Source organism: Cydia pomonella, chromosome 4, assembly GCF_033807575.1.
Source record: "Cydia pomonella isolate Wapato2018A chromosome 4, ilCydPomo1, whole genome shotgun sequence".
Taxonomy (NCBI): domain Eukaryota; kingdom Metazoa; phylum Arthropoda; class Insecta; order Lepidoptera; family Tortricidae; genus Cydia; species Cydia pomonella.
This window is the reverse complement of record NC_084706.1, coordinates 7,610,746-7,629,501: the sequence shown is the minus strand read 5'-3', so window position 1 is coordinate 7,629,501 and position 18,756 is coordinate 7,610,746. Positions and strand designations below refer to the sequence as shown.

Genomic DNA, 18,756 nt, shown 5'->3' with positions numbered 1-18,756 from the left:
AGCAGAGAGAGAGATGATCTGTAAGAATAAGTTTATCAGTTAGGTACCTAAAAAACACTCTTGGAGGCTTTGTACTCGTAAAATCGTTGTCATACATCAGTACATATATGTATATATTATGTAGGTCTCAAAGCATTCAATATCAATGTATGATCAAAGGTTAAAAAAGATTTAACTGATCAAGGAATCTTGGATCTACCGCCCTGACAAGACTCCCACGATAAAGTGCGATAGTAGATACTTATACGATGTCATATAACTAGCATGGCTGACTTTTCTACAAGTAGGTTACCCAAGATTACTGTGCAAAATACGGATTACTATTTATGGTCATAATACTAATCGTGATAATAGTTAATAATTACATTATTATGTAACAACGAAGAGTATATTATAAACAACATACATAGATACGTAGGGTGTTTCATTTTTATGAATTTTCGATTTTCATCTCATCTGACTTCGCTCGAATTCTTGCTATCACTGATAAAGGAATATTATATGCTAAAAAAATCGCTCAATTTTTAGAGGTTGCACAACATCAACAAAGATTTTCTCAAATAACCAATGACTCTACATCGGAGGGTAGAAAATGTTTTAAGCGGCTACCATCATATAAAGAAATTTTAAAATTAGCAGTAAACTTGTATTTTGGTTACTAAATAAATGTTCTAATTAAGATTTTTCCGTTTTTCAACCTTTTCCAAAGGAAAAGTGCTATTATAGTGTTTTAGACGCAAAATTTAATTTTTTCATTCGATTTTAGTATTATTAATTATATTTTGTTATTTTAGAACATAGTTCAGTTTCCCGCAATGTTCAGGTTCTCCCTCTACTTTTTCAATTTATGCAACCTTTAAACGTTTTCGATTGTTTTGTAATAGATAGTCATGAAATAAAACTATTTTAGCGAAGTATAATGAATTTATAAACATGATGTTTCGAACCCAAGTATAACTAGTTTTATATGCTTGTCCCAGCCATACATTTATTTAAAAAAAATATTACTAATTTGTGTGCGAGTAATTTTGCACATTGTAATTTTGACGAACGATGATGTTAAAACAGGTTTCCAGGGTCAGCAGAGGTCCAAAATGTAATATTTTATGAACTAAATTTTGATAGGTATTTTAAATTTTTAGCTTTAATTACTTTAATTGTAGTTAGTTTTAATTTTTTTATTCAACTTGTACGTTAAGGATGCTTGTAAATTCTGATTGAGATTTGATTATGAAATAAATTGTATGTTTAGTCATTCAATAAATAAACAATAAAATATTATTATTAGGTATGTCACAATAAATATTTGCTACAAGCAACAGGAGTGGCATTGACAAATAATTATTCAAATCAAGTTAATTGAACAAATTATTAAAGTTTGAACCATTGAACGCCGCGCTTTTAATATTGCATACTACATAAAATTGGTCATAAAGTGCCCGGCGCGGCAGCGAAAGGCTTAAGACGTGGTATTATGTTGAATGTTGGCAACCATATACGCTACACGCTACAATATTTGTTTGTTCCGACATAATCGTATATTTGACAAAAAGTTTAGTGTTCTCAGCCAAAAATTACTTAAGTTCCTATTTACATAATTTCTATTCTTTCTTGTTGAACTGTACTTAAGCATCGGCATAATTTAATATGTTTATGTGAGTAGTATCCAGTAGTATCGCTGTTATTATTATTCGTACGTGATAATTATGCAGACCGTATCGAATTAACGCAGCATTTAGCCTTGTCCTTTGTAAATTAATCTGCTTGACAATAGTGTAACTAGACAATGTTAATTATTTGCTCACATCTAAATACTATCGGCCGGGTGCACGATGGCAACGCCGCCTAGCGTTGGCAACTCGGTAAGCGCTCAAGAATAATGAGCGCAACAAAATAAAGATTATCTCCTTATTTTCCGTGTGTTATTTTTTAATTTTTATTTTTAAGTCTAATTAGGTATTAAAAAAAAACACTTGACATTATGGGTCAACACATACGTACCATGACATACGTTCACCCTTAGAATTATGAATAAATAGTGGTTATGCGGTCAGCAGAGGTTTATTAACGCGGTTGTTATACTAGCTCCGTATCCAGAGTCTGAGACACTACTTTACCGTTAAGAAAGTAAAAGCGTAGGTATAATCCATAGTACGCTTAATTACATAGGTATATGGCAAATAATCCATAGTACGCTTAATTACATAAGTATATGGCAAATAATGATGATAGAATTTACTTAGGAAAGTAAGCTAATCAAAATGTTGATAGGTACAATATTTTGACTTAAGATAGAAAATATTTTTTTCAAGAAATTTTGGGAGACACCAATTACCAACTTTAGATTCGCAGCTAAATACTTATAGTTAGTATATACGATAATACTAAGGTACTAGTATGTTTTATTTAGGTACATAATTATTTGTGTTACCAATCAAACTTGTGCGGCTAAGCTGTTAATCCCAACAAGATTATTTATTGTGAACAGTTGTAATTCCAGAGGTGCGTGCGCTGAGGTGAGGAATTAGCAACTTAGATTGGCCTCAGGAGTTTTTGCGGACCTTCAGAGAAGAACAATATGGCAAACTCGTGCTTCCTCGTTCGGTCAACTTGTTACTGACTAATACTGAAATAATAATACATACCTATATCATCTTTGTGTTGTTTATGATTACCTAACTTTTATCTAAAGCACTTCATACATCGTACTTAATTCAGTCGTCATAACTAGCATCCTAACTAGGATCATAAGATCGTAACTATGTAACAATAGATACAAAAAATCAGCCAAGAGCATGTCGGGCCATGCTCAGAGTAGGGTTCCGTAGTTAATCTTCCGTCACAATAAGCTAAACTGGAGCTTAAAGTATAGTAGATTGTTAACCAAGGGATGAACTGTGGATGTAGGAGTTTTGACTATGCTGACGGGGAAACTTTTAGCGATAACTCAAAAACAGCTAAACTGATCATATCCGCTATAGTTTTCATTCAATGTCTTTCTTAAGCTCTACTTTCACGTTTTTTTTATATTTTTAGACCTATGGTTCAAAAGTTAGAGTGGGGGCGATAAATTTTATTTTTCTTTCGGATCGATTATCTCCGAATATATTCACTTTATCGAAAAATCTTTGTAGAAGACCCCTATTAGTTTCAAAAGACCTTTCCAACGATATCCCACACTGTAGGCTTGAAGCAAAAAAAAATTCACCCCCACTTTACGTGTAGGGGAGGTACCCTAAAAAAAAAATTTAGATTTTATTGTACGACTTTGTCGGATTTATTGATTTATATATCCATACGAAATTTCAGCTTTCTAGCACTAAAGACCACGGAGCAAAGCCTCGGACAGACAGACAGACATGGCGAAACTATATAAGGGTTCGTAGTTGACTACGGAACCCTAAAAAGGCTCTCAGTTACACTACACTAAATTGATTACTGAATCTTAATCTCAATCACTGACTTCTTATTTCATATCGATGAATTTTGCTGATCTGGTAAAATCCAAACCCAAGTTATGAGGGTTCAAAAAAACGACGAAGCGCTTCAAGAAAAGGTAGGTAGTGCCCTTGCGCTTCGCTTTGCTCGTCTTGGCAGGGGCACTACCGTGCCCCCAGATAAATGTCCACGCAAAGTTCGAAATCCCTGTTCTTCAAGTGGTAGCCAATATGCAAATAATAAGACAAAAAATCATCGCACGCTATAAAAGACATGATCGAAATTTTTGCATACATACCTATATAATTATCACAGGGGACCCCAGGGCTGGCGCGTACCTCTCTCAACGTATTTCCCTTGCCATACAGAGAGGTAATGCCGCCAGTATCATGGGGTCCATGCCGCAAACAGACCTGTTAGAAGGGGTATTCTCTTTATAATTGGTTCCTTTTTTTTTTTTTGTAGGTAAGTATATTTTATAGTAGATAATTTTATTTTATTTCTAGGTTTAATTTTAGTTTTAATTTTGTAATATTATATTTTAGTTTAGTTAGTCAATATAGATTGTTTAAGAGATTTATTATCATAAAACTTAATATATTTTAATGGATAAATGCGCAAACAATGCAGCATCTCTTATCGCTTCTTAGGACGATGATCCACTGTCACCCACACAAGTGACTCTTTCTCCAGTTTTATTTAAATTTCATCTTATTTTATATCTAGCCCCTTACATCTATTTTCTCAATAATGTTTAAGAGTTATATTGATACTCTAGGCTTATATAAGAAAACGATACCATTTAAAGTTAAAATGGGGCAACTACAGCTCGTACAAAAAAAAGATACCTACTGTGACCCACTCTCTCCTATTTAGATTTACAAAATATACGTAACTAAATTTGTTAAAAAAAAACACAAGCTCATTTATTAGTGCATTACAAAATTTTCCTCGAAATTTAAAAATGTCGTATTAGTTTCGTTCATAATAATTATGGACTGATCGACACACATAAGGTACAGTAGCAAATAGGAATTTATTAAGTTTTCCTTAAATCGTAAAACTTATTTAAAATAGGTAGCGAATCTAACGATTCGTTATTAATTTATAATAATCAAACATATCTAGAAAATGATCGATACATAATTATCGAGTTAGCAATGCTTATATAGACATTATGTAAATAATTATATGGTGATAGGTGTTTGCTGATCTTGAACTTCAGTCTCGCCGATAACATTTATTTAAATTATTAAGAGACTAACGACTGTAGAGATATTGGAATAATACAACAACATGAAGTAATTGTTTAATATTTACTAATACCTCTTATACACGCGTAAGTTTGTTCATTTATATAAAAAATTAGCTCTTTAATGCGGACCAAACACAGATGTTGATTGTAGAAGAGATGTACTCTTAGAAAAAAACGTGCTTCCTAGTTTAACAGCTGAGATAGATGGTGCTATACTGCACCATATATTTTGTGGTGACTGGATTTTCCAACTTAAGCTTTTGGCAACTAGAGTCAGACCAAGATAAGTTAGCAGCGATTTTGACAGCCCAGACAGTACAAGTGTTATTTTAAACGTCAAACTTCTATAAAATTATGACGTTTACTTAACACTTGCATTGGCTCGACTATCAAAATTGTTGCTAAAATATATAGACTAGACTGACTAGAGTTCTCGTATAATGTACAATATACAATTCATCAAAAATTATAATATTAAGTCTAAAAATAAATAATTAGCACTTTTTAAACTGTAGAAAGATGTGCAACCATCTTCTCACAAAACCTCAAACATTCATCACGGATTATTCCCACTAGTTACCACCAAGTTGTTACCACTGGTAAAAGGTAGGCTTTTTTTTCCCAGTAGTTACCACCAAAATTTGGTTAGCGTTCAATACTAATAAAAATAGTATAAATATAGAGTGCTTTAATGAATAATTAATTAAAAGTATAATTAATTATAAGTTAATTAGTTATTCGTTTAATTATAAGTCGATTACTGTTTCAAAACATACAATTATAATTATTATACGTAAATATAAATAAATAAATAAAATTTTAACAACTTTGTTTGAATTACTATCGGCGCGTAGGATTAAGATAGGCCGCCGTAGCCACTAAAAGTTAACACGTTGCCATGCATGTTGTAGGACTGTTATCGCCAACTGCTGGGCAAGCTCAGCGGACATGTTGACTGCTCAGGTCAACCAGTATAAACGCATATCTCTGGCGCGCTCTCTTTATCAATGTCTCGGTCACGTTACGCTGGTCTGCGCGACAGCCCGGTCCACCCACGCTCGCGCGATGACAATAGCAATCCTATCTTACGCGCCGATAGCAATGCAATCAATATTGTTTGTTAAAATTTTATTTATTTATTTTTACGTATAACAAATATTTAATTTTGTTTTATTTGGAATTATTACATTATATTAATTATTACATTATATGTTTTTTTTTCCTTTTTGCCATCAACCTCGAAAGCATTGTAAATTGAATGAATGAATACGAAGTTACGAACGAACAGACAAATCAGTCAAAAACCAATTTTTTTATCACTTTTAAGGTAATTTACTGAAACAGTAATCGACTTATAATTAAAAGAATAACTAATTAACTTATAATTAAGTATACTTTTAATTAATTATTCATTAAAGCGCTCTATATTTATACTGTTTTAATTAGTATTGAACGCTAACCAAATTTTGGTGGTAACTACTGGGAAAAAAATCCCACCTTTTAACTAGTGGGCATTTTTTACCCAGTAGTTACCAGTGGTAAAAGGTGGGGAAAAAAATCCCAGTAGTTACCACTGGTAACAACTTGGTGGTAACTAGTGGGAATAACCCTTCATCACACACAACTACCTGCCTGTCTGCAAACAAATCACACGGAGAGGATGATGCGAGGAGCGCATTCAAAAGGAGCAAAGAACAAACCAGAAGGGAATTCCTACGTGATACAGTACGTGAAGCCGGGACTGCCACGAAAAAATACACTAAAATTTCGAAACCGTTAACATATACTTGGCGCAAAACCTTTTAATTTCAGTTTCGTTCGTCAAACCGTTATTTTTAAACCGGTTTTAGGAGAACATTTCTATAAAGTTCTTGTCTGACTAACCGGTTTAGAACAATAATAAAAGAAGGTTTCTTCCTATGTGTGTCTTTGTTTACGTGGCACACCACCAAACAGCCATGGGAAAGTGAATGAATTGATTAACTGTAATTTTATCAACGCGCCACCACATTTTCTTAGTTTAGCCAAAAATTAAATTATTTACTATTCAGTGCATGTGTACATAACTACAGTATTTGATGCTTTGTTACTGCTCCGATGTATATACTATTCTACAATAATAAAAATAACGCTTACTTAACATACTACTGAACTTGTTAATTATGATATTTATGATGTAAAAATATGGTTAAGGCTGAGAAATATTCCAGTCACAAAGTAGTCGCAATGTGTGGACTCTGTGTGGACTCTGTGTAGTCTCTGTGTAGACACGTGTTGACGCGTGACCAAAAGTAGTAACAAAGATACTGGATTTACAAAATGGCTCCTTATGTTCTTTTTCATTCAGATATTCTCAAAGTGTTTTAGAGCCATGCCGTGGTCAGAGGGCCTACCGCGAACCACGTTCGACGTGTTTCCTCCCTGTCACACTTACGAACTAACAAGTGCGACAGAGTGGCAACACGTCGAACGTGGTTCGCGGTAGGCCCTCAGTGGTCTAGACTGTCGAAAATTATAAAAAAAATATTTACAGTACATATGGTGCTACTTTACCGCACTAGTGCGAAAATTAGCATATTACGTTACTGTGTCGAACATTTAAAGGGCCATATGTACTGTAAAACGTTGTACGATACATGTGCGAATAGGTAATTCGCAACTCGTGTCGATTTAAAACACTCCCTTCGGTCGTGTTTTAATTTATCGCCACTCGTTTCGAATTTCCTATTTTTCGCACTTGTATCGTAATATACTATTCATTGGTACCCAGGGCGGCTACCGGGAAAATCGAAATTCGTCAATTGCGGGCATTTTTCTCTATCACTCTAATGACGTCTTACTAAGAGTAAAAGAGAAAGATCCCCGCAATTTGCGAATTTCGGTTTTCGCGGTAGGCCCCCAGTTTCTGGGTACTCAACAATAATATATTATTATTGCCCACAACTAAAAATCTACCATAATCCGAATTTGTCAATAGACAAAGAGAAAGGTACTATTATGAAGAATGTCCATATAAAGTGACTTGTTATCATTGTCTAAGCTATTTAGTCATATATACTTAATAACCATTCATTACGTATAATATCTATTCAATTATAAAGATCTTGTTGGGCAAGATAATAACAAAACGTACCTGTATTAAGTTTGTTCGTTTGTTCAATTCCCACTCGTTCGTAAATCTTGTTTATCGCCCTTAATTATATAATTATTAATACAATGCACCTACTATTGCTTTTCACTACGTGTATTATGTAGGTACATATTTCATTATTATTTCCTTTCATTTCAAAATCGATTTTACATAATCGAGTAAAAAAATAGCAGCGTACGTCACTATTCGTACTTTTGAAAGAAAAAAAAACATATGGACTTTAAGCCCCCTCCAGATTATGCGCGTGAATCGCGGCGCGACTTCGCGGAGCGAACATACCGTGACGTTGACGTAGACTCCACACCAACTCCACACTCGCACAACTTCACGGCGATTTCGCAGTTTGGTTCGCGGCAAGATGGCGCCGAAGCGTCAGCTGATCGGATTTAGTTTGCGGCAAGGCACTGATTCAAACTGGGAACTAGGGTTGCCAACCTTAGTGCACAGATTTGCGGCACATTTGCGATCAAATTGCGGGACTTGGGTATAAAATGCGGGACTCTTTTACCCGACTAAATAGGCCACCAAATGAAGGAAAATTGGGGGAAATAATGCGTGTATAAGCGAATTTTGGCAAAGTTGTAGATAAAATTTAAGGTCCCTTTATTAGTTTTTCATAAATAACTCGTAAAGGGTGGCCCATCGCAAAAAATGTTCTTATACGCAAATAATATATATAATATTGCCTACAAATACCATATTATTCTACGCTAGTATAAAAAAAGATATTAAAGCGAATTTAGTTTTTTTTTTTTCGTAAATAACTCGTAAACGGTGGCTACTATCAAAAACAGGTTCTTAGACGCACATAATTGACACAAAAAAATTTACAAAAAAGATTCAGTAATCAGTCCACTTTCAATATTTAAGAAGATATTAAAGAGGGAAACTTAATTTCATGCAATTCACAGGTCTCTTTTTTACTTTTTCGTACGAGTAAATGATGAAAATGATGTCCTCCCAGACGTATCCGTCGACGGCGACATCCTGACAAGTTATTTTTTATTTTTATTAATATTGTTTTTAAATATTATTTATTAACTATTACGCGCATGGGCGCGAGCGTGACTTGCAAATCCAAATTTAGTTTTGAAAGTTCGGCTGCACGGAGCACAGTAGAGCTGTCCAGATGAGTTGTATGTATAGTTGTAGGAGGGCTTGGGCCGAGTTTTTCGGAGCTGACGTTTGGCGTCAAGATCTTCAAGCCGGGTGCGTTCAAAGTTGTCAATCGTTAACGATGGCCCATTCCAAAAAAAATTTTAAGTATACAAATAATTTACTAAAAGTGTTGTACAAAAAAGTTTCTCTGCACTTTTTCGCTAGGATCAATGAGATATTAAATGGAGAAAGTTAATAATAATCAATTTCCAGGTCCCTTTGGGACCTTCGTTTTTCTGAATTTTCGATTTTCATCTTCTTGTGATTTTCGACTTCGCTCGAATTCTTGTTCTCACTGATAAAAAATATTATATGCACAAAAAATTGGTAAATTTTTAGAGGTTGAAGAGGAAGATTTTCTCAAATAACCAAAGACTCTACATCGGAGGGTAGAAAATGATTTAAGCGGCTATCATCAAAACAGAGAGGAGTGTGATACTGAACCTTCTACATATAAAGAAACTTTAAAATTAGTAGTAAACTTGGATTTTGGTTACTCGATAAATGTTCTTATTTAGATTTGTCAGTTTTTCTACTCGTCTCAAAAAGAACAGTGCTTTTATCAAGTTTTAGACGCAAAATTCAGTTTTTTCATTTGATTTTAGTATCAGTTCATTATATTTTGTTATTTTAGAACATAGTTAATTTTCACGCAATGTATGAGGTCTTCCCTCTACCATTTAAATTTCTACAACCTTTATACGTTATTCGATTCTTTTGAAAATAGAAAAAGTTAGTTTTTAGAGTGGGGACACTCGATTGGTGAGCGAAGTCAGGAAAATATCACGACTTTTGTTTCTCCATACAAAAGTGAAACACCCTAAGGTTTATGAGGCCACCGTTTACGAGTTATTTACGAAAAATTAAAAAAGGGATCTGTAAATTGATTGTAATTAACTTTCTTCCTTTAATATCCCCTGCCTACGAAGCTGATGGTCCCGGGTTCAAATCCTGGTAAGGGCATTTATTCGTGTGATGAGCATGGATATTTGTTCCTGAGTCATGGGTGTTTTCTATGTATTTAAGTATTTATAAATATTTATATATTATATATATCGTTGTCTAAGTACCCTCAATACAAGCCTTATTGAGCTTACTGTGGGACTTAGTCAATTTGTGTAATAATGTCCTATAATATTTATTTATTTATTTATTATTTATTTATTTAATATCGTTTTAAATATTGATACTAGAGAAAAATCTTCAACCCGTTTTTAGTTAAAAAAAAATGTACTTGTTTACGTATCAGAACTTTTGCTATTAGCCATCGATTACGAGTTATTTATAAAATAAAAAAGGGACCAAAGAATTGATTATAATTAACTTACTTGCTTTAATACCTCTTTGAATATCGATCCTAGTGGAAAATTTTACAGAACGTTTCTTGTATACAATTTTATGCAGATTCCTTATGTATAAAAACATTTTTTGCTACGGGCCACCGTTTACGAGTTATTTACGTAAAGATAAAAAATACCTTTCAATCGACCTGCCCGACCTTACCGTTATCGACCCTACCCGTTAGCACCACCCTCATCCACCAGTACTTTCAGTATATTGTTTCAGGCATCTTTATCTACAACTATGTCAAAATTCGCTTATACCTACACGAATTATTTCTCCTGAATGGCAATTTTTCGGCTTCGTTTTGTGAGCTATAAATGGGTAAGGTATATTGACCGTCAAAGTATTGAAAAGCATGAAAAATTGAACAGGCCGGGTAGTGCCGAGCGAGCGAATGAGAGCACGGTGTTCTCGCTCGTTACTCGCGTCGCGGTATATTCATTATTCAAATTAAAATCACGCGCTCTCAAATTAGGTACCCACTTTACAACTGAACAGTGCTAAAAATCTAGTCTAGCCTGAACATGGGACAATCGGCGTCCCGTGCGGGCCCCTTGCGGGACGCATACGACGCATACTCTAGGGCCCCAGAAACGGGACGTCCCGCGTATAGTGGGACGGTTGGCAACTCTACTGGGAACTGTCATGATTTTTGGTTGATCAAGTTCGCACCCAATATAACCAAGTAGCCGCCATAGAAGGTTATGACAGTTTAACAGATTAACCGACTCGTGAGCGAATCGCAGCGCGAAGCGATTGCGAGTGTGGAGTCTTGCAAGTTCGCGCTTCGCGTCTCCTTTGACGCGGGCCAAATACCGACAAAAAACGGGGAATAAGGCGTGAACAATCTGCGAAATCTACGCGAGGGCCATCCACACTCACGTTCGCGGCTTCGCGCCTCGATTCGCACACGAGTGTGGAGGGCCCTTTATACATCGCTGGTTTTGAACGCACGTTAAGTCTGGCTCGGAAAATTCAAGCCGCAATGAAAACACGCAATCCGCGCAATCGGCAGCTCCTGTCATGGTGAAAATAATACACGGAAACAATATATTTTGTTTTTTAATTAAATAACATATTTTAGGACAAAAAGTAATTACCAATGGAAGGAAATACCAGGATTAACAGCTCCAAGTTTATTTTCCGTATTAAATTCCGTCCTACCTGTTTTAATGTAATCCTTTAATTCCGTTTCCCCGTTTTTCTGAATGCGCCAGGCTGCTCGTCTGGCTGAATGCGCCAGGAGCGCGAAGCCATTAAAAAAAAAATGACAGATGATAAATTTGACAGTTCCAAATGATTGTTCTAACCTGTAAAATGTTATATTGTATTGATTTTCTTTGCAGAGCTTTTACATATTAAAAACAATTAATTCATAGTAACTTTTCTTGACTTTCAGGAATTTATTAGAAAATAACAATGAATGCTACTACAGCAATCATATATTTCTTTGGATTACTACATTTATCCGTAAGTTCTAATTTGTATATTTCTATTAAGACAGTCATTATCACAGAATACTTTCTTTAATTTAGTTAAGAAGCGTTGGTGGCCTAGAGGTAAAATAGCTTACAAAGAGGACTTTCTTAGAACTTATGTACGAAATAAAATTTGGTAATTATTAGTTGTTCTTCAGTGAAGAAATACATCTTGAGGAATGGATTATTTACCTTTCTGGGATATCTATTTCTTGAGATAAGGCCTGATTTCCTACAACACTGATTTAAGCCGTGCGAACCGTCGGTCGCCACCTCCGGTACCACTCCTCACTCCTGTAGTGGCACAACAATATGTCAAGTGTTTCCATCAAGTACTTCAAGCTGTATTTTAATTTGCTGGGGTTGTGTCTATCTTATCTAATAAGTTATTTTGGTAGATGTGAAATTATAAATCTTCCATAGGTATAATTCTCTGGTACAAATAGTCAGCCTCATTAGAGCCCATAATAGGCAAAATCCATAATTTGCTGGGGTCGCCGTCATTGAAATTGATGAGGACTATATACTTAAATGAAAAGCCTCATCCAGAGCAGGCAGAGGGTATGTATCAGTGTCGGTCACCATATTTATTATAGACCTATAGTCACCACAAAGCCTTACATTACCATTCGTTTTCAGAACTGGTATTATAGGGGTAGCCCACTCAGAGTGTGCCATTGGTTCCAAAACTCCTTCCTCTACTAGTCTGTCTATTTCCTTAATCACTCGTTCCCTCAAAGCAAATGGAATGGGTCTACTTTTCAAAAACTTAGGCACTGCTCCTTCCCTAGGTTTAATGTTCACCATGGGGCCTTTATATTTTCCCAAACCTTCCTGAAAAACATCACTGTATCTTTGAAGAAGTCCTCTTAATTCTTTAGTGCTTATTTTCAAATGCATCACTCCTTGGACCTGTATTCCGAATGGCCGGAACCAATTACGCCCTAAGAGGCTAGGTCCGTGATCTTTGGCTATATACATCATAAGGTTATTTTGCAAACCCTTAAAAGAAGCTTGCACTTCAGTTTTCCCCAATATTCCTAATTGGTTCTCTGTCCACATAGTCAATGAATCATCATCCTTTTATAATATAGGTAATTTCCCCTTCCAAATGAGTCTGGCTGTCACTTCAGAAATTAGAGTATATGGACATCTCATGTCAACTTCCATTTCAATGATAGAACCCTCAATTGATACCTTTACCATAATGGGATCAACTTTATTTTCTCTAACATTGTTTACATTTGCATACAACCCATTACAATTTGATTTATGTCCCCCATCCTGTTTATTTTTAGTAAGACACACTGCCTCAATGTGCCCAATTCTACCACAAGCATTACATCTACTCCAATGGAATCTGCACTCCCCATCTCCCCCTGCATGACGCATATCAAATTCACCAAATTTAATACCCATTTTTTGCACTTAGCACTCACAATTTCACAAAAACTCACTAACACAACGATTTGCCTCGATTTGCCTCGTCGCCACTATTATATTGCGATATAATCGCCGAAATTCGGGAGAGCACATGGGAATGCCTACAAATCCAGACTGATTTTGTAGAAGTACCCTCCTATTTCAATACACTACATTGTCTAAATATATTCAAAATAAGTACCTACTTACCACGAAAGTCTCAGGAGCATTGGAAAGTATATTTCCTTTGCCAGTTCTGGATTCTTGAGTATTATGTAGGTCATCTACATTTACAAGGGAGTGGCAAAAGTTCTGAACATGTAAGTATAGGCATAAATATAAGCACAAAAAAACTTTTTGAACCCTTGTTATATACCATATATGTAAGGTAATATGTGCCATATATGGATATACAGATCTGTCACTGTGTTTTTGTCCCATGTAAATCAATACCACTGTGGAAGTCATATATAAATGGTCACAATCATTCAATTTAAGTTTACTATAAGAGGTGAAAAATATGTATTTCCATCCCTCCCATTACTACCCCATTGTCCCTATCCATTTCGAATGGTTATGTCAAACCTATATGTCAGGCTTGTTTAATTGACACACCATTTAGTTATATGAGTCCCCATTAGGGCTGCCATCTCGAATTTCGCCAAACCCGGACAAAGATTCTAAAAAACCCGGACATTTGGCCTAAATCGCATTTTTTCCCCGGACGAGTCCGAAAATAATATTTTTAAAAAACAAGACCTTTAATTTACATGTACTTTAATTTTAATGTGCTTCCTTACATGAAAAGTGTCCGGGTTTTACACACTTCTTGACACCCCCCCCGGACGGCCCCCGGACGGCCACCAAACTAGGACAAATCCGGGAAAACTCATAGTCCCCATAATCTATGTACTAGACACAATCACCTTGAGACAAATTATTTTGTTGTTACAGGTTTGCATTGACTTTGATGGCTGGCTGAATATAAAAATACAGCACACATTGAATTGCAAGGGTGAGCAATATTGTTCTCGAGGAAATATTGCTTTGAAGAGTATTCGGTCTGGCGCATCCATTATTGACCAAATACACTTTAACAAACAACATATTGAAGATCTAAAGGTATAAAACATTTTAGATTCTTTAAATGTTTTCTAAAATGTCTTGCTGCTTTGTGAAACTGTTAAGGTAATAGAGAATAAGAAACGAAATATTATTTTAGCAATCATTTTCATTTTGACTCCTCCTTGTTGAAATTTGAAAAATTGTTTTATATTGTATTTCAGAAATTAGCTGAAGTAGACGGATTCTACTCAATAAAATCATTGGTAACATCTGCTGATAGCAAAGAGACAGAATTTCTATCATCAGTAAAAGCCCAAGCATTTCTAGACAATGGCCTGTCTGATGTGATCAATGCATGGATCCTCCCAAATGGAGCAGTGATTGCTGTTAACTTCCAGGTTGCCAATGGGACCCAGCCAATAGTGCATGGCGGCCAAAATGAGTACAAATTGAAGTCTAATTTCTACCTTCGACATATAGATCAAGCGCCAGTGTATGTATTCTATGCTTTACTAACATTCATATCTAGTGAAGTTCAATGGCTATAAAATGTAGCAAAATTATATCCTAGGGGCTGAATGGAGATGTGAGATTATGACAAAAAAAATTTACTCATTGCTTTGCACTCTTATAGAAAGTTGTATAAGTATCCATTTTGTTCTGGTAATTATTTTTTTACTTTATTAAGTTTATTCAGTCTGTGTTGCTAGGTACCTACCCAAATGTTTAACTTAAATAACTATAACTTTGGTTCCAGACCAGACACGGCATCCTACATACAGAAGCTCGAGCGTGAAAGGGAAGCCAGAGAGAAGGGCGAGCTGAAAGACAACAGATCATTTTTAGCTAAATATGTAAGTATGTTCTTGTAACATTAATCCCTAGATGACTAGCTAAGGGCAATATCGAAATTTTGCTATGAGGTCTGGGGTCTACGTTCTACGTACTCTGGAGATTTACAATAGATAACCAATTATTATACTTACCTACCTATTACTTTTCAGTGGATGTACATTGTGCCTATCGCCATCTTCGTGATGATCTCGGGAGCTAGTAATCCAGAAGCAGGAGCACCAGCGGCGCGTTAATAACTGTGTTGTTGTATGAATAAAGATAAATATTTCTGTTCAAGTAGTTAGATTGATTACCAAGTTTTTTTTGTTCTCCGATATTAAAACAACAATACGAGTAGGTAATTAGGTCACAATGGATCATGGATTTTTTTGTAAAAGGTAGTTGCGCCATTTTAACTTCAAATTGTATCGTTTTCTTACTCGTATCTCTCTTAAACCTCAGTACCTGGGCGACCGAACTTTGCTCGGTTATAACTATTTATTGTAATATGGTGGTGTATAGGTGATAATCTACATAAACTTAAAAAGTAAAATGTGAACTGGCAATTATTATTATTTACAATCGATTTTAACCTTACAGCACTTGTCACAGAGTAACGCCATCTATTGTCGATTTCTCTTATTACATAGGTCAGTTTTTTACTAAATTAAACTTGTCTAAAACAATAAAAATTAAAAAATTATATGTATATAAACTTGAACATATAAATATACCGGGCGAGATTCGAATCCGTAACACTCGTTTAGCAGTCCGCGTCTTAACCCGCTGGACCAGACGGACAGTGGCCGGCAACACGAAATTAGCGACCATATTCTGCGTAGAAAGAAAAACGCATGAAAACTCGAAAACACGCGTTTACCCAAACATAAGACTAATCTAGATAGATTGTATACCCCTAAAAACCCCCATATACCAAATTTCAGCGAAATCGTTAGAGCCGTTTCCGAGATCACAAATATATATATACAAGAATTGCTCGTGTAAAGGTATAAGATTAAGAAAAAAGCTGTAAGGCAAGAAATATAAAAACTTTTTACAAAAAAGTAAACCGACTTCAAAAAGTATAAAATAAAATACTTATTATGCTTTTTAAGCATATGCGTTACCAACTGATATGTTGTAAGTGGGTGCCAAGCCAAATTTTGAATCATACCATGATTTTGGTGCGATTCGATAAGGATGCGGCTATATAAGTATGTACAATACGTTAGCCTTTGCCTTTTGCCTTACACGACAGCACCGCAATGAACATAGTTTCTGTAGGTGGGACGCTAAGATAAGAACACACGGTCGAACCTTCTTAGCGCAGTTGGTACCATGTCTGTCGGTATATTAGTATAAAGCCATAGCTTTTATTTGCCGCCGTAATTTCTACTTATTTTCGAACTGTCCATAGCACGCAAGTGTGGAATTGAGTTATTTTCAGTCCCTTATCCAGAGAACTTCGTTTCAAAATATAAAACAATTCAAGGACCGTCTTCAGGGCTTAAACTTTTTACCTTCATGCCAAATTTTACCTAGAACGATTCAGATGTTTATCCGTGAAAAAGTAACAAAGAGACAGACAGATTTAATTCCAATTTCCAATTACGACAGTTGTAATGTGATTTGTCTAGCCAGTATAAAATCAGTCGCCGAGGCCGAAACCGGCTAGGACGGGATGATGATGATGAATGTGATTTATAAACATAAAGCTGATTATTTTTGACCGGTATTTTTACTTTTGGCTTGGCACCGACTTCAAACATATCAGTTGGTAACAACATTCAGGGTCAAGACCCTGGACCACGGAACATTCAACCACCATTCCCCGACCCCTTAACTCCTGACCATTTAACTCCTAATCCTAACCCCCAATTCCTCAACTTCCAACCCCCGGCCACTCATCTCCTACCCACCGATTCCTCAACTCCCAACCCCTCAGTCCCCGACCCATCAACTCACCCTCCCCCTCAAACCCCTAACCTCTCAAACTCTGACTCAAGCCCCAACCCCAACCTCAGACCCTCGTCTACCTTAACTACCACCGTCTACCTCACATCTACCCCTCACATCTTATTTCCAACACTACCTACATCAGAAATCATAATATACCCAATTATAAGAGGGAAGTTCCACATATCGCCCGTGGTCTTCATAATCAGTAATTAGTCTTACCACGAGTTTGACACTGACATATTCGCTAGTGTAACTTACTTTCTATGCATCTCGCTCATACTGGCATCCTTTTAGTGCGAGCGAGATGTATCGGAAAGTAAGTTACGAACACGTCAGCTAATATGTAGAGTCAAACTCGTGGTAAGGCTACAGTTGCACTAGGTACATCAAATTGGTAGTTTTCGAGAGGAAATGCTTGAGTTGCTTAAGAATACAGTCGAATCATCAGATCAGAACCAAAAATATTATGAGATCACCTTGAAGGTAACTTACTTCAAACAAAAAAAGAATTCTCAAATCGGACCACGGATGTCGGAGTAATCGGTGAACGTACATACAAAAAAATCTTCATCATTGCCATTAAACAAAATCATCATCATCAGATCTATTTCATCAAATTGATGGTATTTGAGAGGAAATGCTCGATTTGCTTAAGAAAACACCAAAATCACCATACATGTGCCTTTAAAAAATGAGGAGTTCCCTCAATTCCTCATGGATCCCATCATCAGATCAGAACCAAATTAAAATGGGACCAAATTGGAAGTAACTCCTTTCAAACAAAACAATTATTACTAAAATCGGACCACTGTTGTCGGAGTAGTCGGTGAGCGTACATAAAAAAAAATAGTCCCAACCAAATACTTCCTTCTATGAAATTGAAGTCGGTTAAAAATGAGATGAAACTTAAATAAAAGTGAAGATCTTGTATAGGTAACAATGGATGACCGTCCAATTAAACGAAACGATAAGAGCTGCTGCATTGTTTGAGCATTTATCCATTAAAATATATTAAGTTTTTTCCATACTGGCTATAACTTAAAGAACATGGATTTCGTTCTTTACGTGGAAATTTATATTTGTTTTGTGCTTCTAGTAAGTATCATGTTTTTTTTTTTTTCTAATAGATAACTTTTAATTTTCATGTCCGATTTTTCTTTGATCCACTGTGACCCAATTTAATGTGATCCACTTTGTGTTTGGTTTATGATCCATACCCCATATCTTAGATTCCCCACACGTATGGGTTTGAAGAAAAAAATTTTTTGAGTTTCAGTTCTAACCCCCAAAATTTATTGTTTTTTTTTTTCTATTTTTGTGTAAAAATCTTAATGCGGTTCATAGAATACATCTAATTACCAAGTTTGAACAGTATAGTTCTTATAGTTTCGGAAAAAAGTGGCTGTGACATAATCGGACAGACAGACGGACATGACGAATCTATAAGGTTCCGTTTTTTTGGCATTTGGCTACGGAACCCTAAAAACCATATTTACAATAATTAAAGAATTTGTAATCACAAGCCATAAATAAAACGATTCTTTTGAAAATCATGTAAACACATAAAACTTAACTGTGTTTAAAACTTTCAACCCCGTTTACCTTTCTTAGTAAAGCTCTCTGATGAATGAAATTTCAAGGCCCTGGCTTCG

At 35.5% G+C, this 18,756-nt stretch overlaps 2 protein-coding genes across 5 annotated transcripts in view; one reads left to right on the top strand and one right to left on the bottom strand.

The window, feature by feature from the left end:
- The window catches only part of LOC133516970 (uncharacterized oxidoreductase YrbE-like), an 18,446-nt gene extending 10,361 nt beyond the window's left edge, over positions 1-8,085 (bottom strand). Inside the window, exons 1-4 of one of the 3 annotated variants that reach the window (XM_061850055.1) lie at positions 7,827-8,085; positions 3,737-3,851; positions 2,432-2,626; positions 1-18 (exon numbers count right to left, since the gene is read on the bottom strand). The exon at positions 1-18 is cut by the window's left edge and continues 205 nt beyond it. The gene's annotated coding sequence lies outside the window, so the exon portion shown is untranslated. The remainder of the gene's footprint in view (positions 19-2,431; positions 2,627-3,736; positions 3,852-7,826) is intronic. The other 2 variants (XM_061850054.1, XM_061850056.1) reach the window with 2 other exon arrangements.
- Positions 8,086-11,655: 3,570 nt separating this feature from the next.
- Positions 11,656-15,442, top strand: LOC133516975 (ER membrane protein complex subunit 10). 2 transcript variants are annotated; one of them, XM_061850065.1, is made up of 5 exons: positions 11,656-11,816; positions 14,201-14,368; positions 14,533-14,804; positions 15,069-15,165; positions 15,316-15,442. In XM_061850065.1, the coding sequence occupies exons 1-5, from the start codon at positions 11,766-11,768 to the stop codon at positions 15,397-15,399; spliced, it is 672 nt and encodes a 223-aa protein (XP_061706049.1). In that variant the 5' UTR covers positions 11,656-11,765; the 3' UTR covers positions 15,400-15,442. The 2 variants fall into 2 exon arrangements, with proteins under 2 accessions (XP_061706049.1, XP_061706050.1); XM_061850066.1 differs by lacking the exon at positions 11,656-11,816 and adding an exon at positions 12,244-12,385.
- Positions 15,443-18,756: the final 3,314 nt, after the last annotated feature.